The 16,386-nt window shown below is 52.0% G+C and overlaps 1 protein-coding gene across 2 annotated transcripts; it reads left to right on the top strand.

The window, feature by feature from the left end:
* The first annotated feature begins 6 nt into the window (after positions 1–6).
* Positions 7–16,282, top strand: LOC106895730 (H/ACA ribonucleoprotein complex subunit 4). 2 transcript variants are annotated; one of them, XM_014955340.1, is made up of 15 exons: positions 7–880; positions 2,077–2,138; positions 2,399–2,485; positions 3,615–3,706; positions 4,373–4,557; positions 5,067–5,131; positions 5,701–5,827; positions 6,203–6,333; positions 7,318–7,461; positions 7,897–8,017; positions 11,935–12,053; positions 13,219–13,322; positions 13,695–13,761; positions 14,293–14,451; positions 14,943–16,282. In XM_014955340.1, the coding sequence occupies exons 1-15, from the start codon at positions 766–768 to the stop codon at positions 15,009–15,011; spliced, it is 1,647 nt and encodes a 548-aa protein (XP_014810826.1). In that variant the 5' UTR covers positions 7–765; the 3' UTR covers positions 15,012–16,282. The 2 variants fall into 2 exon arrangements, with proteins under 2 accessions (XP_014810826.1, XP_014810827.1); XM_014955341.1 differs by lacking the exon at positions 7–880 and adding an exon at positions 1,837–1,899.
* Positions 16,283–16,386: the final 104 nt, after the last annotated feature.

Below are 16,386 nucleotides of genomic sequence, written 5' to 3'. Positions count from 1 at the left end.
GCTGCGCCTTCCGTGCCCGGGGCGGGCGAGCGGCCGCGTCCCTCTTCTGCGCCTCCGCCGGGGGGGAAGGGCCCGCCGTTGGCAGCGGGGGCGGCGGTGCCGGAGCGGCCCCAGAGCCCCGTCGGAGGCAGAGCCCGGGTGTGTCGTGGGGAGCCGGCGTTGGGCACCCGGGAAGCACCTGCGATGGAGTTGCCTTTAAATAAACAAGGGCACGAACACGAGACGCTGATTTCCCTCCTGCCGACAAAAGCCACTGCAGCCAAGGCGAGGCCGGGCCTTTGGCTCTTGGGGCAGAGAAAAGGAGCTGGTCGCTGGCTCTCAAGGGGTCGCCTGGGGACCAGCGGGGGTGGCCTGACTGCGTTTGTGTAGAAGAGCTGGAAACCTGGAGGACTGAGAGTGAGAGGTGGCAGATCCCCTACAGTCAGGGGAACGAGGAGGAAACTGGTGGAGAAGGATGAGTTCTTGGCATGGACTGTTTGCTCGGTTCTCCTCAGCTGCTGTTCCTCTCTGCTGCTGGGCACTTGGGCTTGTTGGGCCCGTTCCCAGGAGCGAGGTGGAGAAGGCCAGTCTTCAGAGCAGAGGGGAAATGAACCCGCTGCCCTGGGTGCATCCAGCTGTTGCCCACAGGCCGAGCCACATCTCTGCAGGGTTGGGATGGACTCTCCAGAAGGAAATGCCTTATTGCGGAAGCCAGAGAGGCCCTGGTGGTCCCCCCCTAATTGTGGCTGTGGTATAAACGAAGAGAGGTTGTAACAGAGCCAGCTGATGGGAGAAGAAAGAATCGCTGGCAGCAAAGACCCTGCAGGGACCCCGGAGAAGGCTGAGGCTTTGGGGGAGAGAGATCCCGTTTGCAGCCCTGGAGAGAAGCCGGAGGCAAGAGGTAATTCTGGTGTAAGAGAGGTGTTTGTGTCCTTCTGATTGTAACAGCTTGGGGCTAGAGACAGCAGGGGTTTTTTTTTCCAATGTTTTTCAGCTTCCCCACTGAAACAACTGGGGACTTGGGAGTTTTCCCAGCTGGAATGCCAACATTCCTTTCTGGAATCTTTTAAGAGGAGTTTGTTCTCACACAAGTTTTTCATGCGTGAAGGAAAAATAAAGATCCATGCCTTGAAATACTTCTGAGCCTTTCCTTTTTAATTAAAAGAGGGGAAGTTACTGTTGGACTATTGTGTGGTGGTTATAAAAAATAGAAAACATGTGGCTCTAATTTTGTAGGGGTTGGAGGGCTGGCTGTGCAGAGTTCATCCCCAGGGAAGGGATGTCTCTAAGATGCCTGGATTGTATGAAATCAGAATCCTTAAAAACTGCCCGTAGATAATTTTTGGGTCGGTGTGGAGACCCTTCATGGGATCCCCAGGTCTGAGCGCGACCCTTGCTGCACTAATTGCAATTAGCGAGACTCTGGCCCGTGTCCACAGGTCTGAGAGCGACCCTTGCTGCACTAATTGCAATTAGCATGAGCCAACCCGAGCAAGGAGGCTCTGCTGCGCAGCCCGGGCTGCCTGCGGGACCGGGGTCGGTGCGGGGGGGTGTCCCGGGGCCGGTTCCCTGTCCCGTGGTCCCGGGGGTAAGGCAGGGCCCTTCTCCGGTGGGCTTCCCCGGGCCACGGCGATGCCGGGGCGGGACGGACCGGAGCCTGCCCGCTGCTTCTCTCTGGATTTCGGGTAGAGGTGCGGTGGGTGACACCGGCCGATCCCTTTCCCCCAGCCAGCGGGAGCCCCAGGCCCGGCTCGTCTCTCCCGGTGAAAGTCCCGGTCCTAACGGCGCCACTTCCGCCCGCGCGGGAGGGGGGGGCGGCGGTCACGTGCTGCCGCGGGGCTTGTCGGGAAAGGGGCGGTCTTTCCGGTCTCTGCGCGGCGGCGGCGGCAGCACGCGGCGGGGCCATGGCGGACGGGGACGGTGCGCAGCGGCGGGGAACGGCGGGGGAGCGCCTCGCTCCTCGGCCGGGCGCGGGGTGGGTGGGTTGGGGGGAGTGGGAGGGAAGCCCGGGGAGCCCCGGTGGAGCGGCGTAAGCGCGGGGCCGGCGACCGCCGTGGCGCCACGTGGGTGGGCGGCGGGGCCGGGCCTGTCCCGCAGGTTTCAGCGTGAAGAAGCGGCGGAAGAAGGAGAAGCGGGCGCTCCCCGATGAGGATGTAGCGGTGAGAACGGGGCTGGGCTCGGGGGCTCCGGGGGCTTCCAGGGACCGGGCCGTGGGGCCCGGGGAGTAGCGATGGGCTTCGCAACGTCTCCCGAACGTTCTTCCTCCCCCCCGCCGTCACCGGAGGGAGCGGAGGTTACGGTGGTGGCGGGCAAAAGCCGCCGCTTGGGGGGGGGCTCACGGGACCGCGTGGCAGCGGGCGGGAGCGCGGGCCTGCGGGGTTTCCCCGGTCTGATCGCCGTTAATTTCACCCGCCCCCAGGAGATTCAGCACACGGAGGAGTTTTTCATCAAGCCCGAGTCCCGCATCGCCCAGCTGGACACGTCCCAATGGCCCCTGCTGCTGAAGGTAGGGCAGGTTCCACACAACCTCGTGGCCATCCCCGCGCCGCCTTTTGTCCTTCCTCCGTCCCTCAGTGTGGGTCCGTGGAGATGCTCAGCTCCTCCTCAGACACAGCACACATGATACACAGCAGAGACAAACCTTCTGCGTGCAGAAATTGCCTTAGAAATTTTTTTCCCCACCTGGAAATTGCCTTATAAATTTTTTCCCCACCTGGAAATTGCCTTAGAAATTTTTTCCCCACCTGGAATACTGTGTCCAGCTTTGGAGTCCTCAACACAGAAAGGACATGGACCGGCTGGAACAGGTGCAGCGGAGGGCCATGAAGATGATCAGAAGGATGGAGCACCTCTCCTATGAAGACAGGCTGAGGGAGCTGGGATTGTTCAGCCTGGAGAAGAGGAGGCTCCGGGGAGACCTTATAGCAGCCTTTCAATATCTGAAGGGTGCCTATAGAAGAGCTGGGGAGGGACTCTTTGCCAGGAAGAGTAATGATAGGGCAAGGGGAAACGGTTTTAAATTGGAAGAAAAAAAATTCAGATTAGATCTCAGAAATTTTTTATTATGAGGGTGGTGAGACCCTGGAACAGGTTGCCCGGGGAAGTTGTGGATGCCCCATGCCTGGAAGTGTTCAAGACCAGGCTGGGTGGGGCGTTGAGCAACCTGCTCTAGTGGGAGGTGTCCCTGCCCACGGCAGGGGGGTTGGAACTAGATGATCTTTGAGGTCCCTTCCAACCCAAACCATTCTATGATTCTATGATTTATCTCATTTAGCAGTATCATTTGCGTGCCTGCTTTCTAAAGTTTAGCGTATCCAGTAAAGACCACACCAGATTTCTTCAGCCTGAGAGTGGCCTGTGGTCTGTGTAGGCTTGTGGCGAGTTTCTGGGGCACGTTGGATTTATCCTGCGTTGTACAGGCTGGTATTGTGCTGCTCTGCCATCGCTTTCAGTGCAGGGTTTCTTTCTCTTTCTGTAAAACGTTATGGATTCATTGTTAGGTCGTTTTCATTTTGGAAGAGGCCTTTTCACATAAATGTGTAAATCAGCCGTTGTGTAAATGGGGCAATGTGTCGGGCAAAGAGCTCACCAAAGTGAGCTCTTACACACTTGTAACTTCTGCTTGCATTTTGTAGAACTTCGACAAGTTAAATGTGATGACAGCACACTACACCCCTCTTCCTTCCGGCTCTAATCCCCTGAAGAGAGAGATTTCTGACTACGTTAGGTGAGTCCAAGAAGGGCCAGAGTGGTTTATTTTTCTTTCACAGTTAATATCTTCAAAACATTTTTCTGTTCTGGATTCCCCTTGGACCTTTCTGCTTGACTCGGTGCCTTGCTGCTAACTGGTAAATGTCTAAATTTACACCTGGAGGTGTTCAAGGCCAGGCTGGATGGGTTTTTGAGCAACCTGGTCTAGTGGGAGGTGTCCCTGCCCAGGGCAGGGGGTTGGAACTTGATGATCTTTAAGGTCTCTTCTAACTCTGACCATTCTATGATTCTATGAAATAGGACCTGCTGGTCACTTGCTGTGAGTTTGCTTTGTTCTGGGGTTGTGGCTGGGTTGTGGAGGGACGTGCCAACGCTTGAGGAATTCTCTGGGTCTCCTGGAAAGTCCTTTGGCCTTTGAGATTGCTCCGAGTTTTGGTTTGGTTGAAGTGCAGAGTAGTGATGAGCAGTCTGGGGAGAAGAGAATTCTTTGAAGAATGTATCACCTGCTGTGCACAGAGCAGCTCGACACATGCTCACTGAGAGCAGCTTTGAGGCTTGTTTGGCTGTATAAAAACACATTTCTTTGCTGCTGTCACAAATAACGTTGAAGTTTTTTGCACATTTGCTGTGTGCGAAACTCCTGATGCTTACCTCCTGCTCTCTTTGTCATCTCACACTATAGGTCTGGTTTTATTAACCTCGACAAACCTTCCAATCCGTCCTCCCACGAGGTGGTTGCGTGGATCCGACGCATCCTTCGAGTAGAGAAGACTGGACACAGCGGCACTCTGGACCCCAAGGTGACTGGGTGCCTCATTGTGTGCATTGAGAGGGCGACACGGCTCGTCAAGTCTCAGCAGAGCGCAGGTACGTTTATTGCCCAAAGTCTTATGGTCTTAAGTGACTGGGGAGGCGTGGAGTTCTTTTGGAGACAAAATGGAGAATTCCAGCCTTTGGAAGGGCTGCTCTTGGTCTTCAGTGGCCTTGAGCTTACGGGTTGCTCGTGCTTCTCACTCTAAGCCAGTGAGGGCACATCCGTGCTGTCACAAGTTTGGGTTTTTTGATTGTTTCTCTGGGGCTTGTGCTGTTTTAAGTGAAAACTCAGACTTCTGAGAGACTGGTTTCACATACTTGCTGAACTTAGAGCCTCAGCCTCTCAGTCCAGCGAAATAAAACTCAGTGAAGAAATAAAACGTAGCTTAGATTTATTTTGTTGGAAGAACAGTCAACTCTGTAATAAACTGTACGCCCTTCCTAGGAGAGGTGGCTGTGAAACTTCCAGGGCTCTGGGGACCTGTGGCTGTGGAGCAGGGTGGACCTTGAGGTCAACATAAAATGCAAGTGGCCACTCCTGACTGCTCTTGTCGTTCTTTCAGGCAAAGAGTATGTGGGAATTGTTCGGCTGCACAATGCAATAGAGAGCGAGGCTCAGCTTGCCAGGGTAAGTCTCTCCTGCTCTTGGCCATGCTGGTGCTTTACACGCGAAGCGTTCGGCATCGGTGGGAGATGAGAGGGCAGGACTGGAGCTCAGGTGACCTCTGTGTGAGGTGATGATGAAGTTTATCCATTCTCTGAGTGCGCTGGTGCCGCCCTCCTGCAGCACCCCGATTCCTGTTGTAGGGTCTGGGTGCTGTGCAGCCTCCAGAGACCCTCTGGTCTCCCAGTGTCCTACTGGGGGCTGCTGTGGTGTCTGGCTGGCTGCCTGCAGGAGTGAAGTGGTGCCGGCAGGGTTGGAGCCCCTCTTTTGGGGGGGCTCCATCCCCACTGAGACGAGGGATGATGTCTGATCACACACTGTCACCTGATGAAAAAGCCCAGCTGTGCTCCCTGCCAGCCGGGGTAGCATTTTGACCACAGCACTGGTTCAGATCGACTTTCTTAAATATGACATCACCAAATGATGAACCTTTTGGTTTCTTACCCATGGAAGTGGTCTTAGTTGCCGCAGACCCCAAGGTGCTCCAATGTTAAGACATAGGTGTGAGCTGTTACTTCTGCTTCTGCCCTCAGGCAATTGAAACTCTGACAGGCGCGCTGTTCCAGCGACCGCCCCTCATTGCTGCTGTCAAACGACAACTGAGAGTCCGAACCATCTATGAGAGCAAGCTGGTGGAGTATGATCCTGAGAGAAGATTAGGTAAAACGGGGCTTTCTTGCCTTCTTCCTATTAGACTGAGAGTGGGGAAACTTTCCTGTGAAATGGGCTGCTTCCTATTTGCGGCCGATATCTTAAGACGTTAACCCTCACCATCATCAGGCAGTAGCTGCTTTATGCATTACTTTGGTGTGCTGAGAAGTAAATCCCATCTTTTATTTGTATCCTTCGTTGAAGAGCCAAATGATGTCAATTAGATGGCATTAGCACTCGGTGCAAAGATGACCTTCATCTATCACCCCAGGCTGATGGCTCTGTGAAGGGTTGGACATACAGCTGCTCTCGGAGGGAGCTCCTAGATGCGGTTTGTTTCTAGATATGTATTTAAATGCTTTTCTGTCCTGTCCTGCTTTTCAGGTATCTTCTGGGTGAGCTGTGAAGCAGGCACGTATATCCGAACGCTCTGTGTTCACCTTGGTTTGCTGCTTGGTGTCGGGGGCCAGATGCAGGAGCTCCGCAGAGTGCGCTCGGGCATCCTGGGAGAGAAGGTAGAGTGGTAGCTCTGACTATAACCAGCACGTTTGAAATTGTTAGAATTGCAAGTCTTCCTTGGAACTGGGCTGTTTTCACAGTGTTAAGGTATAGCTGTGTGGTGACTGGGAGGAGTTTTGTGAATAGCCCCCAAAAAGTGGGAGCTTTTGCCAGAGACTGTAACCAAAGTGTTGAGTTCAGTTCAGGGTGTTGCCCCTGCTCTGGTAATTAAACTTTGGGACAGTGTGTGACTGGGAAGCGCACCACGGTGGCTGAAGGTTTGTTTTAACCACCCGTGTTTCTCAGCCTACAAACCCCACACGTGCCCCACGTGGAGGTGTGTGAGCTGTGTGTGTCACAGCCTGCCACTGCTTGGTGTCAGGGCACAACGTGGGGAACGTGCTTCATCGAAATCACCCTGGGAGATGTGGTCTCCTACTGTCTTTTCAGTCTGGTCATAGCTGCATCCTGCTGCCTGTCCAAACTCCAGAGCTAATTTCTTTCCTTGCAAAGCAGGAGTATCAGAGTGCAAGTGCTTCCTCACCCACTTGTGCTCTTACCACAGCTGTAATCACTGGCTGTCATGTCTGAGTCCCAGGTGTTGTGTGCTTGCAGTTGCTTCAATAATTTATTCCACATCACAGACTGAAGAGCTGGTCAATTTAGACTTCTGTTCACTAACCTTTGGAAGTCCCAGGTATTTGTTGGAAGTTTGGCCACATTTCAAAGTTTCATGAGGACAGACCTTATACATTAGATCCGAGAGCTGTTTGAGATTAGGAAGGCTGAAGCCTGTGGCAGCACAACTTAGTCTGACCTCAAGCTGTTGATGGAAAATATTCTTGCCCTTTTTATGTTTCTTTTTTTGCTGCTTCTGAGTTGGGCTTATGTTTTTCACTCCCTTTCAGCACACTATTTGCTGTTGGACTCGAGCTGTTCCCTTGGCTGTGTTTCGAGTTGGTGGTTGGTAGGAGAGCTTAGAGGTGCTTGTGTCTTTGCAGGACAACATGGTGACTATGCACGATGTCCTGGATGCACAGTGGCAATACGACAACAACAAGGATGACAGCTACCTGCGAAGAGTTATCCTGCCACTGGAGAAACTGCTGACTTCACACAAGCGGCTGGTCATGAAAGACAGCGCGGTGAGTGCCTGAGGTGGTGCCAGACGACAGCCAGTCTGTGGAGTGTCCTTCAGAGGGCTTATAAAATAAATGGGGGATCTGAATCCACGTGGTGTCCTGACTGGGAGCTGTGTAGGACCTAGTATGGGTGCTGCTAAATCAGCAGTAAGATGTAAGAGCCAAGAACTGAGTCGCAGAGAAGCTGCTCTCCTCACTTCAGGAGGATGCTGATGGGTATAAGAGATCTGTCTCACACATTGTTTGCTGTGATAGGTTCTTTGCTTGCTTTTTCTAAAGCCCCCAAGTTTTATATAGTGGACAGTGAAAAAATAGATACGTGGGGATGTTACTGCTGGTACAGTAATGGCAACGGGAAGCTAAATATTAGAGGCACTTCTTATTTTTTTATTTTATTCTCTCATAGCTTATAAGCCCTCCTGTTCCCTACACTTTCAGGTTAATGCCATTTGCTATGGAGCCAAGATCATGCTGCCGGGTGTCCTGAGGTATGAAGATGGTATTGAGCTTAATCAGGAGATCGTTGTCATCACCACGAAAGGAGAAGCTATCTGCCTAGGTATGAAACTCATCAGCCCTTGCCCTTGGCAAGGTGTGAAGAGTTCCTCAGCCTGGTTTCAGCTCTGTGCTGCTCAGGTGTCCTCTGTGTGAGGTGATGATGAAGTTTATCCATTCTCTGAGTGCGCTGGTGCCGCCCTCCTGCAGCACCCCGATTCCTGTTGTAGGGTCTGGGTGCTGTGCAGCCTCCAGAGACCCTCTGGTCTCCCAGTGTCCTACTGGGGGCTGCTGTGGTGTCTGGCTGGCTGCCTGCAGGAGTGAAGTGGTGCCGGCAGGGTTGGAGCCCCTCTTTTGGGGGGGCTCCATCCCCACTGAGACGAGGGATGATGTCTGATCACACACTGTCACCTGATGAAAAAGCCCAGCTGTGCTCCCTGCCAGCCGGGGTAGCATTTTGACCACAGCACTGGTTCAGATCCACTTTCTTAAATATGACATCACCAAATTATGATGAACCTTTTGGTTTCTTACCCGTGGAAGTGGTCTTTGTTGCTGCAGACCCCCAGGTGCTCCAATGTTAAGACATAAGTGTGAGCTGTTACTTCTGCTTCTGCCCTCAGGCAATTGAAACTCTGACAGGCGCGCTGTTCCAGCGACCGCCCCTCATTGCTGCTGTCAAACGACAACTGAGAGTCCGAACCATCTATGAGAGCAAGCTGGTGGAGTATGATCCTGAGAGGAGATTAGGTAAAATGGGGCTTTCCTGCCTTCTTCCTATTAGGCTGAGAGTGGGGAAACTTTCCTGTGAAATGGGCTGTTTCCTATTTGCGGCCGATATCTTAAGACATTAACCCTCACCATCATCAGGCAGTAGCTGCTTTATGCATTACTTTGGTGTGCTGAGAAGTAAATCCCATCTTTTATTTGTATCCTTCGTTGAAGAGCCAAATGATGTCAATTAGATGGCATTAGCACTCGGTGCAAAGATGACCTTCATCTATCACCCCAGGCTGATGGCTCTGTGAAGGGTTGGACATACAGCTGCTCTCGGAGGGAGCTCCTAGATGCGGTTTGTTTCTAGATATGTATTTAAATGCTTTTCTGTCCTGTCCTGCTTTTCAGGTATCTTCTGGGTGAGCTGTGAAGCAGGCACGTATATCCGAACGCTCTGTGTTCACCTTGGTTTGCTGCTTGGCGTCGGGGGCCAGATGCAGGAGCTCCGCAGAGTGCGCTCGGGCATCCTGGGAGAGAAGGTAGAGTGGTAGCTCTGACTATAACCAGCACGTTTGAAATTGTTAGAATTGCAAGTCTTCCTTGGAACTGGGCTGTTTTCACAGTGTTAAGGTATAGCTGTGTGGTGACTGGGAGGAGTTTTGTGAATAGCCCCCAAAAAGTGGGAGCTTTTGCCAGAGACTGTAACCAAAGTGTTGAGTTCAGTTCAGGGTGTTGCCCCTGCTCTGGTAATTAAACTTTGGGACAGTGTGTGACTGGGAAGCGCACCACGGTGGCTGAAGGTTTGTTTTAACCACCCGTGTTTCTCAGCCTACAAACCCCACACGTGCCCCAGGTGGAGGTGTGTGAGCTGTGTGTGTCACAGCCTGCCACTGCTTGGTGTCAGGGCACAACGTGGGGAACGTGCTTCATCGAAATCACCCTGGGAGATGTGGTCTCCTACTGTCTTTTCAGTCTGGTCATAGCTGCATCCTGCTGCCTGTCCAAACTCCAGAGCTAATTTCTTTCCTTGCAAAGCAGGAGTATCAGAGTGCAAGTGCTTCCTCACCCACTTGTGCTCTTACCACAGCTGTAATCACTGGCTGTCATGTCTGAGTCCCAGGTGTTGTGTGCTTGCAGTTGCTTCAATAATTTATTCCACATCACAGACTGAAGAGCTGGTCAATTTAGACTTCTGTTCACTAACCTTTGGAAGTCCCAGGTATTTGTTGGAAGTTTGGCCACATTTCAAAGTTTCATGAGGACAGACCTTATACATTAGATCCGAGAGCTGTTTGAGATTAGGAAGGCTGAAGCCTGTGGCAGCACAACTTAGTCTGACCTCAAGCTGTTGATGGAAAATATTCTTGCCCTTTTTATGTTTCTTTTTTTGCTGCTTCTGAGTTGGGCTTATGTTTTTCACTCCCTTTCAGCACACTATTTGCTGTTGGACTCGAGCTGTTCCCTTGGCTGTGTTTCGAGTTGGTGGTTGGTAGGAGAGCTTAGAGGTGCTTGTGTCTTTGCAGGACAACATGGTGACTATGCACGATGTCCTGGATGCACAGTGGCAATACGACAACAACAAGGATGACAGCTACCTGCGAAGAGTTATCCTGCCACTGGAGAAACTGCTGACTTCACACAAGCGGCTGGTCATGAAAGACAGCGCGGTGAGTGCCTGAGGTGGTGCCAGGCGACACTGTGGAGTGTCCTTCAGAGGGCTTATAAAATAAATGGGGGATCTGAATCCACGTGGTGTCCTGACTGGGAGCTGTGTAGGACCTAGTATGGGTGCTGCTAAATCAGCAGTAAGATGTAAGAGCCAAGAACTGAGTCGCAGAGAAGCTGCTCTCCTCACTTCAGGAGGATGCTGATGGGTATAAGAGATCTGTCTCACACATTGTTTGCTGTGATAGGTTCTTTGCTTGCTTTTTCTAAAGCCCCCAAGTTTTATATAGTGGACAGTGAAAAAATAGATACGTGGGGATGTTACTGCTGGTACAGTAATGGCAACGGGAAGCTAAATATTAGAGGCACTTCTTATTTTTTTATTTTATTCTCTCATAGCTTATAAGCCCTCCTGTTCCCTACACTTTCAGGTTAATGCCATTTGCTATGGAGCCAAGATCATGCTGCCGGGTGTCCTGAGGTATGAAGATGGTATTGAGCTTAATCAGGAGATCGTTGTCATCACCACGAAAGGAGAAGCTATCTGCCTAGGTATGAAACTCATCAGCCCTTGCCCTTGGCAAGGTGTGAAGAGTTCCTCAGCCTGGTTTCAGCTCTGTGCTGCTCAGGTGTCCTCTGTGTGAGGTGATGATGAAGTTTATCCATTCTCTGAGTGCGCTGGTGCCGCCCTCCTGCAGCACCCCGATTCCTGTTGTAGGGTCTGGGTGCTGTGCAGCCTCCAGAGACCCTCTGGTCTCCCAGTGTCCTACTGGGGGCTGCTGTGGTGTCTGGCTGGCTGCCTGCAGGAGTGAAGTGGTGCCGGCAGGGTTGGAGCCCCTCTTTTGGGGGGGCTCCATCCCCACTGAGACGAGGGATGATGTCTGATCACACACTGTCACCTGACACATCACGCTTCCAGTGTAAAAGGACTTGAGAGGTGACTCCAAAGGGTGCTCTATTCTAACCAGGGTCTTCAAAAAGGATGTGTAGGTGGCAGGTGGTGACATACTGTAGAGATGATCTGTCACGATGCTCAGTGCTGCACGCCCTTGTGCCCTGGTAGAGCCATGGGATTGTGAAGGGCCTTGGAGGTGTAACACAGCCAAACCATTCCACCTTGATGTTTGTAGTGCCTGCACTCTGGTCATCTTAGGGACTTGGCAAGAAAAACATCATTTATTGGTAGAATTAATCTCTAGTTTGGCTCCTCAAGGTTATGGGAGGTGACAAAGGAGCAGCACTGCTCCTGTCTATGGTGGCATCATTCTTTGAGCTGCCTGGAAGTGCTGCAGCAGCTGCTCACAGAGCTTTTCTCCATCTGGGAAATGGTTGGTCTTGCTGTGTTCACTGATCCAGAACCGGTCTCCTGGTGTAAGCTGGAGACACCTGTGCTTATGGTGTGGTTAACCCATGACTGACAATCTCCGAAGCGTTAGTCCAGAACTTACCTCCAGTGAGGTTTTGGAGTGAAATAGCATTGGTGGGGGGGTGTGTTGCTCCTCTTTGTGCTGACAGAGGAGCGCAAAGAACAGGCTGAATGTGGCAGATTCATTGCTGTTGCAGTTCTGCTGTTAATGAACTCTTTGCCTGGTTCTGCAGCCATTGCCCTGATGACCACAGCTGTCATTTCTACCTGCGACCATGGCATTGTGGCGAAGATCAAGAGGGTGATCATGGAGAGAGACACCTATCCCCGCAAATGGGGTCTCGGTCCCAAGGTGAGCGGTCAGGGGGGTGCAGTGAGTCCTAGGGCGGTGGTGGGATGTCGGGATATGAGACTCCAGGCACCTCAGGCAGAGCTGTGTCTGTGTCTTCTCCAAGGCCTTGGTGTAATACTTCTGTGCTCTCATTGGAGCCAGGATGGTGGTGCTTCCCAGTGCTGGTGGGAGAGAGGTTTTCCCTCCCCAAGGAGACAGGGCAGCTCTGCCTGAGGCCCAGCTGGGGCTGCCACTGGTGCTCAGGTGTGGGCTCCTCAGGTCTGTAGAGCACCACCCCCCCTCTGGTAAAGAGCCAAATGATGTAAATTAGATGGCATTAGCACTCTGTGCAAAGATGACCTTCATCTATCACCCCATACTGATGGCTCTGGAGGGGATGGGCAAAAGAGCTGCTTTTCTTTCTGGTGCAATTGCAACAGTGCCAAAAGGTAAACTCTTGTGAGACATTATATCGTGCCTGAACGACCAGAGCAGTGGGGACACCCGTTGTTGGGTTTCTCTCCCATCTCAAGCATGTGGTAGCCATGGAAATCAGCAGGTCAGCAGTGGTAGCTTCACTGCAGCCGGACGGGTGTTTCACTGTGGCAAGTGATGCAGTTTGGACTTAAAACTCAGTGTCAAGTTGCTGTGGCTTGTTCCATTCCTGTGGTTCAGGTGAAATGTAGAAAGCACATCTATCTCGCAGCAGGTGTGAGGTGATGCAGGCCATTTCAAGCAGCATGGAGACTTTAGCAAGGCCTTGCATTTGCAGCTGGAGGGGTTCAGCTGAAATGTGGCATGTCACGAAGCTGGAGGAACTCATGCAAAGATCTGAGCTCCGTGATGTGCAGTCATCTTATTCTTGCTTGGGGGTTGGACTAGGTGATCTCCAGAGATCCCTTCCAACCCCATGTCATTCTCTGTGTTCTGTTGCTGTTACTTCCCCCACAAATTAGCCCTTGTTTACTGATAAAGACACCTGCTGTCTGAGATTTGTAGGCTGCTGTGCAGGGGATGCTTATGTGATTTGTTCAGAAGGTCCTTGGAGAAGTGTTAAATCAGTAATGTTGTGGTTGTTGGCTTGTCTTATTCCTGGACTACCTCCTCTTAGGCCGAGTGGCTGAAGTGCCGGGGAGGATTTCTCCTCCCTGGAGCTGCAGTCTGACTTGTTGCATGTTGCTCTCAGGCCAGTCAAAAGAAGATGATGATCCAGAAGGGTCTGCTGGACAAGCATGGAAAGCCCAACGAGAGCACGCCGGATTCCTGGAAGAAGGAGTATGTGGATTACAGGTGTGTACGGGGTGTGTGGCTGGGCTGGGTGCTGCTGTTTGTGCTTGGACCATGTTAGTCCTGGCCCAAGCTGTTGACTCTCTGGACCCGTGGGGTGTGGTGGTATTTCTTGCAGTCCCAGAGAACGTCCTGCAAGTGGGCAGTGCTGGAGGGAAAGGCCCTGAGCAGACGGTTATCCCTTTCTAGCCTGTGCTTGTGGTTTTAGAGGGAGTCAGTCTGCTAAATTAAAATGGGGGAGGACCTTGCCGTTGCCCGGCCCAGCTGGCCCTGGTGCAGGCTGCAGGTCTTCCCCACACCAGCCTCCCCCTTCCCAGACAGGGAGCAGCGTGAGGCAGCCACTGTCCTGCTCAGCCTGGGGATCTTCTCTTTCAGGGATGCTTCCAAGAAAGAGGCAGCTGCTGTTCCCCAAGCTGTTTCAGAGGTGGAGAGGGCTTCAAAAGTGAGTATTGTTGGTGCTCTCTGGCCATAAGGTTATTTGGGCTCTGATGAAGAGTGAATATGCAGCAGTTCCTTTAGGCAGTTGGTACCAGGCTGCTTTTTGGCTGGTTGTTTTACGGGGAAGGTGCTTCATATTCTGGGAGTCCAGTGCCCCAACATGTGTTGTGGTTGCCTGGCCCATGAGCTAACTATAGGGTGACTTGTTTAGGGCCTTATCCCTGGGTGTTTTTCTCTGAGATGTTGTAATTTGGGTGCGAGTCCTGTAGCCCAGTATGAGAATGAGGAGCTCTGACTTGTGGTGTATGAGCTGCAGCATCCCAGGAAATTGGAATGCTTTAGGTGAACCTCCTGTCCAACCTGCTTTAGTTGAACCTGCTTTGGACTGGGTGATCTCAAAGGTCCCTTCCAACCCCTGTTAACTGCAAAGTTTGATTAAATCGGGCAAAACAGTTGCAACAGGCTTGCAAACAATTCTCCTATCACTCGAGCTTCTTTGGAAGATGATGTGTCTGACAACCTGTTCCCCCAACAGAGGAAGCGAGAGTCGGAGAGTGAAAGTGATGAGGCTGTCACCCCACCATCCCCTGCCACCCCACCGCCAGAGGAGCTGACCAAAAAGGAGAAGAAAAAGAAGAAGAAAGAGAAGAAGGCCAAAGAGGCAGCTGAGAGTGGAGGAGAGCAAATAGAAGTGGTATGTGACTGGGTGGTGGCATGGGAGAGGTTGCTGTCTCTCCCTAATACCTCCAGGATAAATGCATCAGCATGCTGCTCTGCATGTCCCCAGTGTCCTACACTTCCCACAGGCAGATGAAGATGTCTGTATAGATGCATTTGTAAACTGAACTGGTTGAGGGTGGTGGGAGGTCAGGCAGGTGAGGCTTGTGGGGGCAGATCTGCAGTGGGGCAGGGATCCCCCATCCCTATGCCCGAGGGTTGCTGGTGGGTACACTGTTCTGCCAGGCCACCTCTGTGCCCTGGTGGCCTGTAACGGGCCCTGGTGGGGAGGATGGTGGCATTCAGTTGATGTGCTTGGGTGCTTGTGTGGTGGTGAGGGAAGACTGTGGCTGTGGGGAGCCTCCACTGTGTCTGGAGTGGGGCTGTTCCTCCTGAAATCAGCAGTTGGACGTTGCAGGGGGGACATTCCTTTTTGATTCCTTCCTGACCTCTCCAACCCCTTCACAGGCCAGTGAGCCCAGCACCAAGAAGAAGAAGAAGAAGAAACAGAAGGAGGTAGAAGAGAGCTCAGAGTAAGCAACTGGATCTGTCCAAAGCAGGCGACCTCGTCGGTAGAGAAGGGAGGAGTCTGAGGCCTTGAGAAAAAGAGGACTGGCCACATGGCAGAGGGGCCAGCAGGTCCCGAGCTCCTTTTCTGCTGTGTATAGGAGTGAGCAGGTGTGTTTGTCCAGGATACACCCTGCTCGGGTCCCCCTCCTCATCCTGTTTTAAGGGTCTCCGGAGGAGTGGGGTGCCTGACTGCCCCTGCGCTGGATTGCTCTCTAAAGCTGAACACCACGATGCCAATAGAAGTGGTATCTTCAGGGAAGCTGTAGCTCCTGGCTCTTGGTGTCTCTGTTTTTATCTTGAGAGGGAGGAATAACGTTTCTCCCCCTTTTTTCCTGCCTCTTTCTTCCTTTTCTTCCAAGGTTGGAGCTGTTACCTGACAGTCACAGAATGTGTTGATATCTGGAGGACTGGCTTTGTCACAGCCCATTTGAATCAATTTGGATGGGGACGATCAACTGGTTATTTGAAGGGCTCTGGTTGGTTTTAACCTCCAGTATGCTTGGCTTGACCTTCAGCTAGAGGAGATCAAATAGTCCACCCAGATAGTCTTCGGTACTTTTTTTTTAACTTTTATCATGAAAGGATTAGAACATTAAATTCCTTCTTTTTGCTTTATAGTGCTGGGACCCGCTTGTTAGTTGTCGGCTGATCCCCAGACCCAGTGCCCCAGTGACCATCTCAGTGTGTCCCTCTTGCTGGCTCTTTGCTTTTCTCTACCCAGTTGGAATGGGACAGCAATGCTTTCAGCTGCCTTCTGTTATTTTGATATGTAATATGCTCTGAAGGCTGGAGGTGGGGATGCTGCTGGGGGGGCAGAAGTGAAGTGACCAGAAGGCAGCTGGTCACTGCTTTTCTAAAGGGGCTGTTGGGACTGGAGTCCTTGTGAGGAAGACCTTGGCCAGAGGCAGCTTTGCAAGGGACACTGGGTGTGGGGCTTGAGCGGTTTCAGAAAGACTTGTCCTAATTTCCTGATCTGGGGTGGCTGGCTGGGGGTGGGAGGTCTCTCCTTTCTCACAGGGTAGCACTGAGCCAGGATTTTTAACCTCTTTTTAATGGGGAATGATTCAGGCTGCTTTGTTCTGAGTTTCATCCCTGCAGAGATTCTGTAACGGTTGTCTTAGCCTTGTACATTGTTTCTATCTTAACCATCTGACTCTTCTCCTCTCCAACGCTAGAGATAAATGCAGGCAGTAGGGCCAGCAGCTGGTGGCTGTCAGAACCCGAGCAGAAAGGATAAAGTCTGTTTTTATTTACTCTTTTTTTTTTTTTTTACATAAAAAAAAGCCCTTTTTTTTAAAGGGGGATTTTTCTTGCTCATTTGGCTCCTAGAAGGGGTCAGGGG

The sequence above is a fragment of the Calidris pugnax genome, unplaced genomic scaffold, assembly GCF_001431845.1.
Source record: "Calidris pugnax isolate Ruff unplaced genomic scaffold, ASM143184v1 scaffold38, whole genome shotgun sequence".
NCBI classification, from domain to species: Eukaryota; Metazoa; Chordata; class Aves; order Charadriiformes; family Scolopacidae; genus Calidris; species Calidris pugnax.
This window is presented reverse-complemented; position numbering and strand designations above follow the sequence as displayed.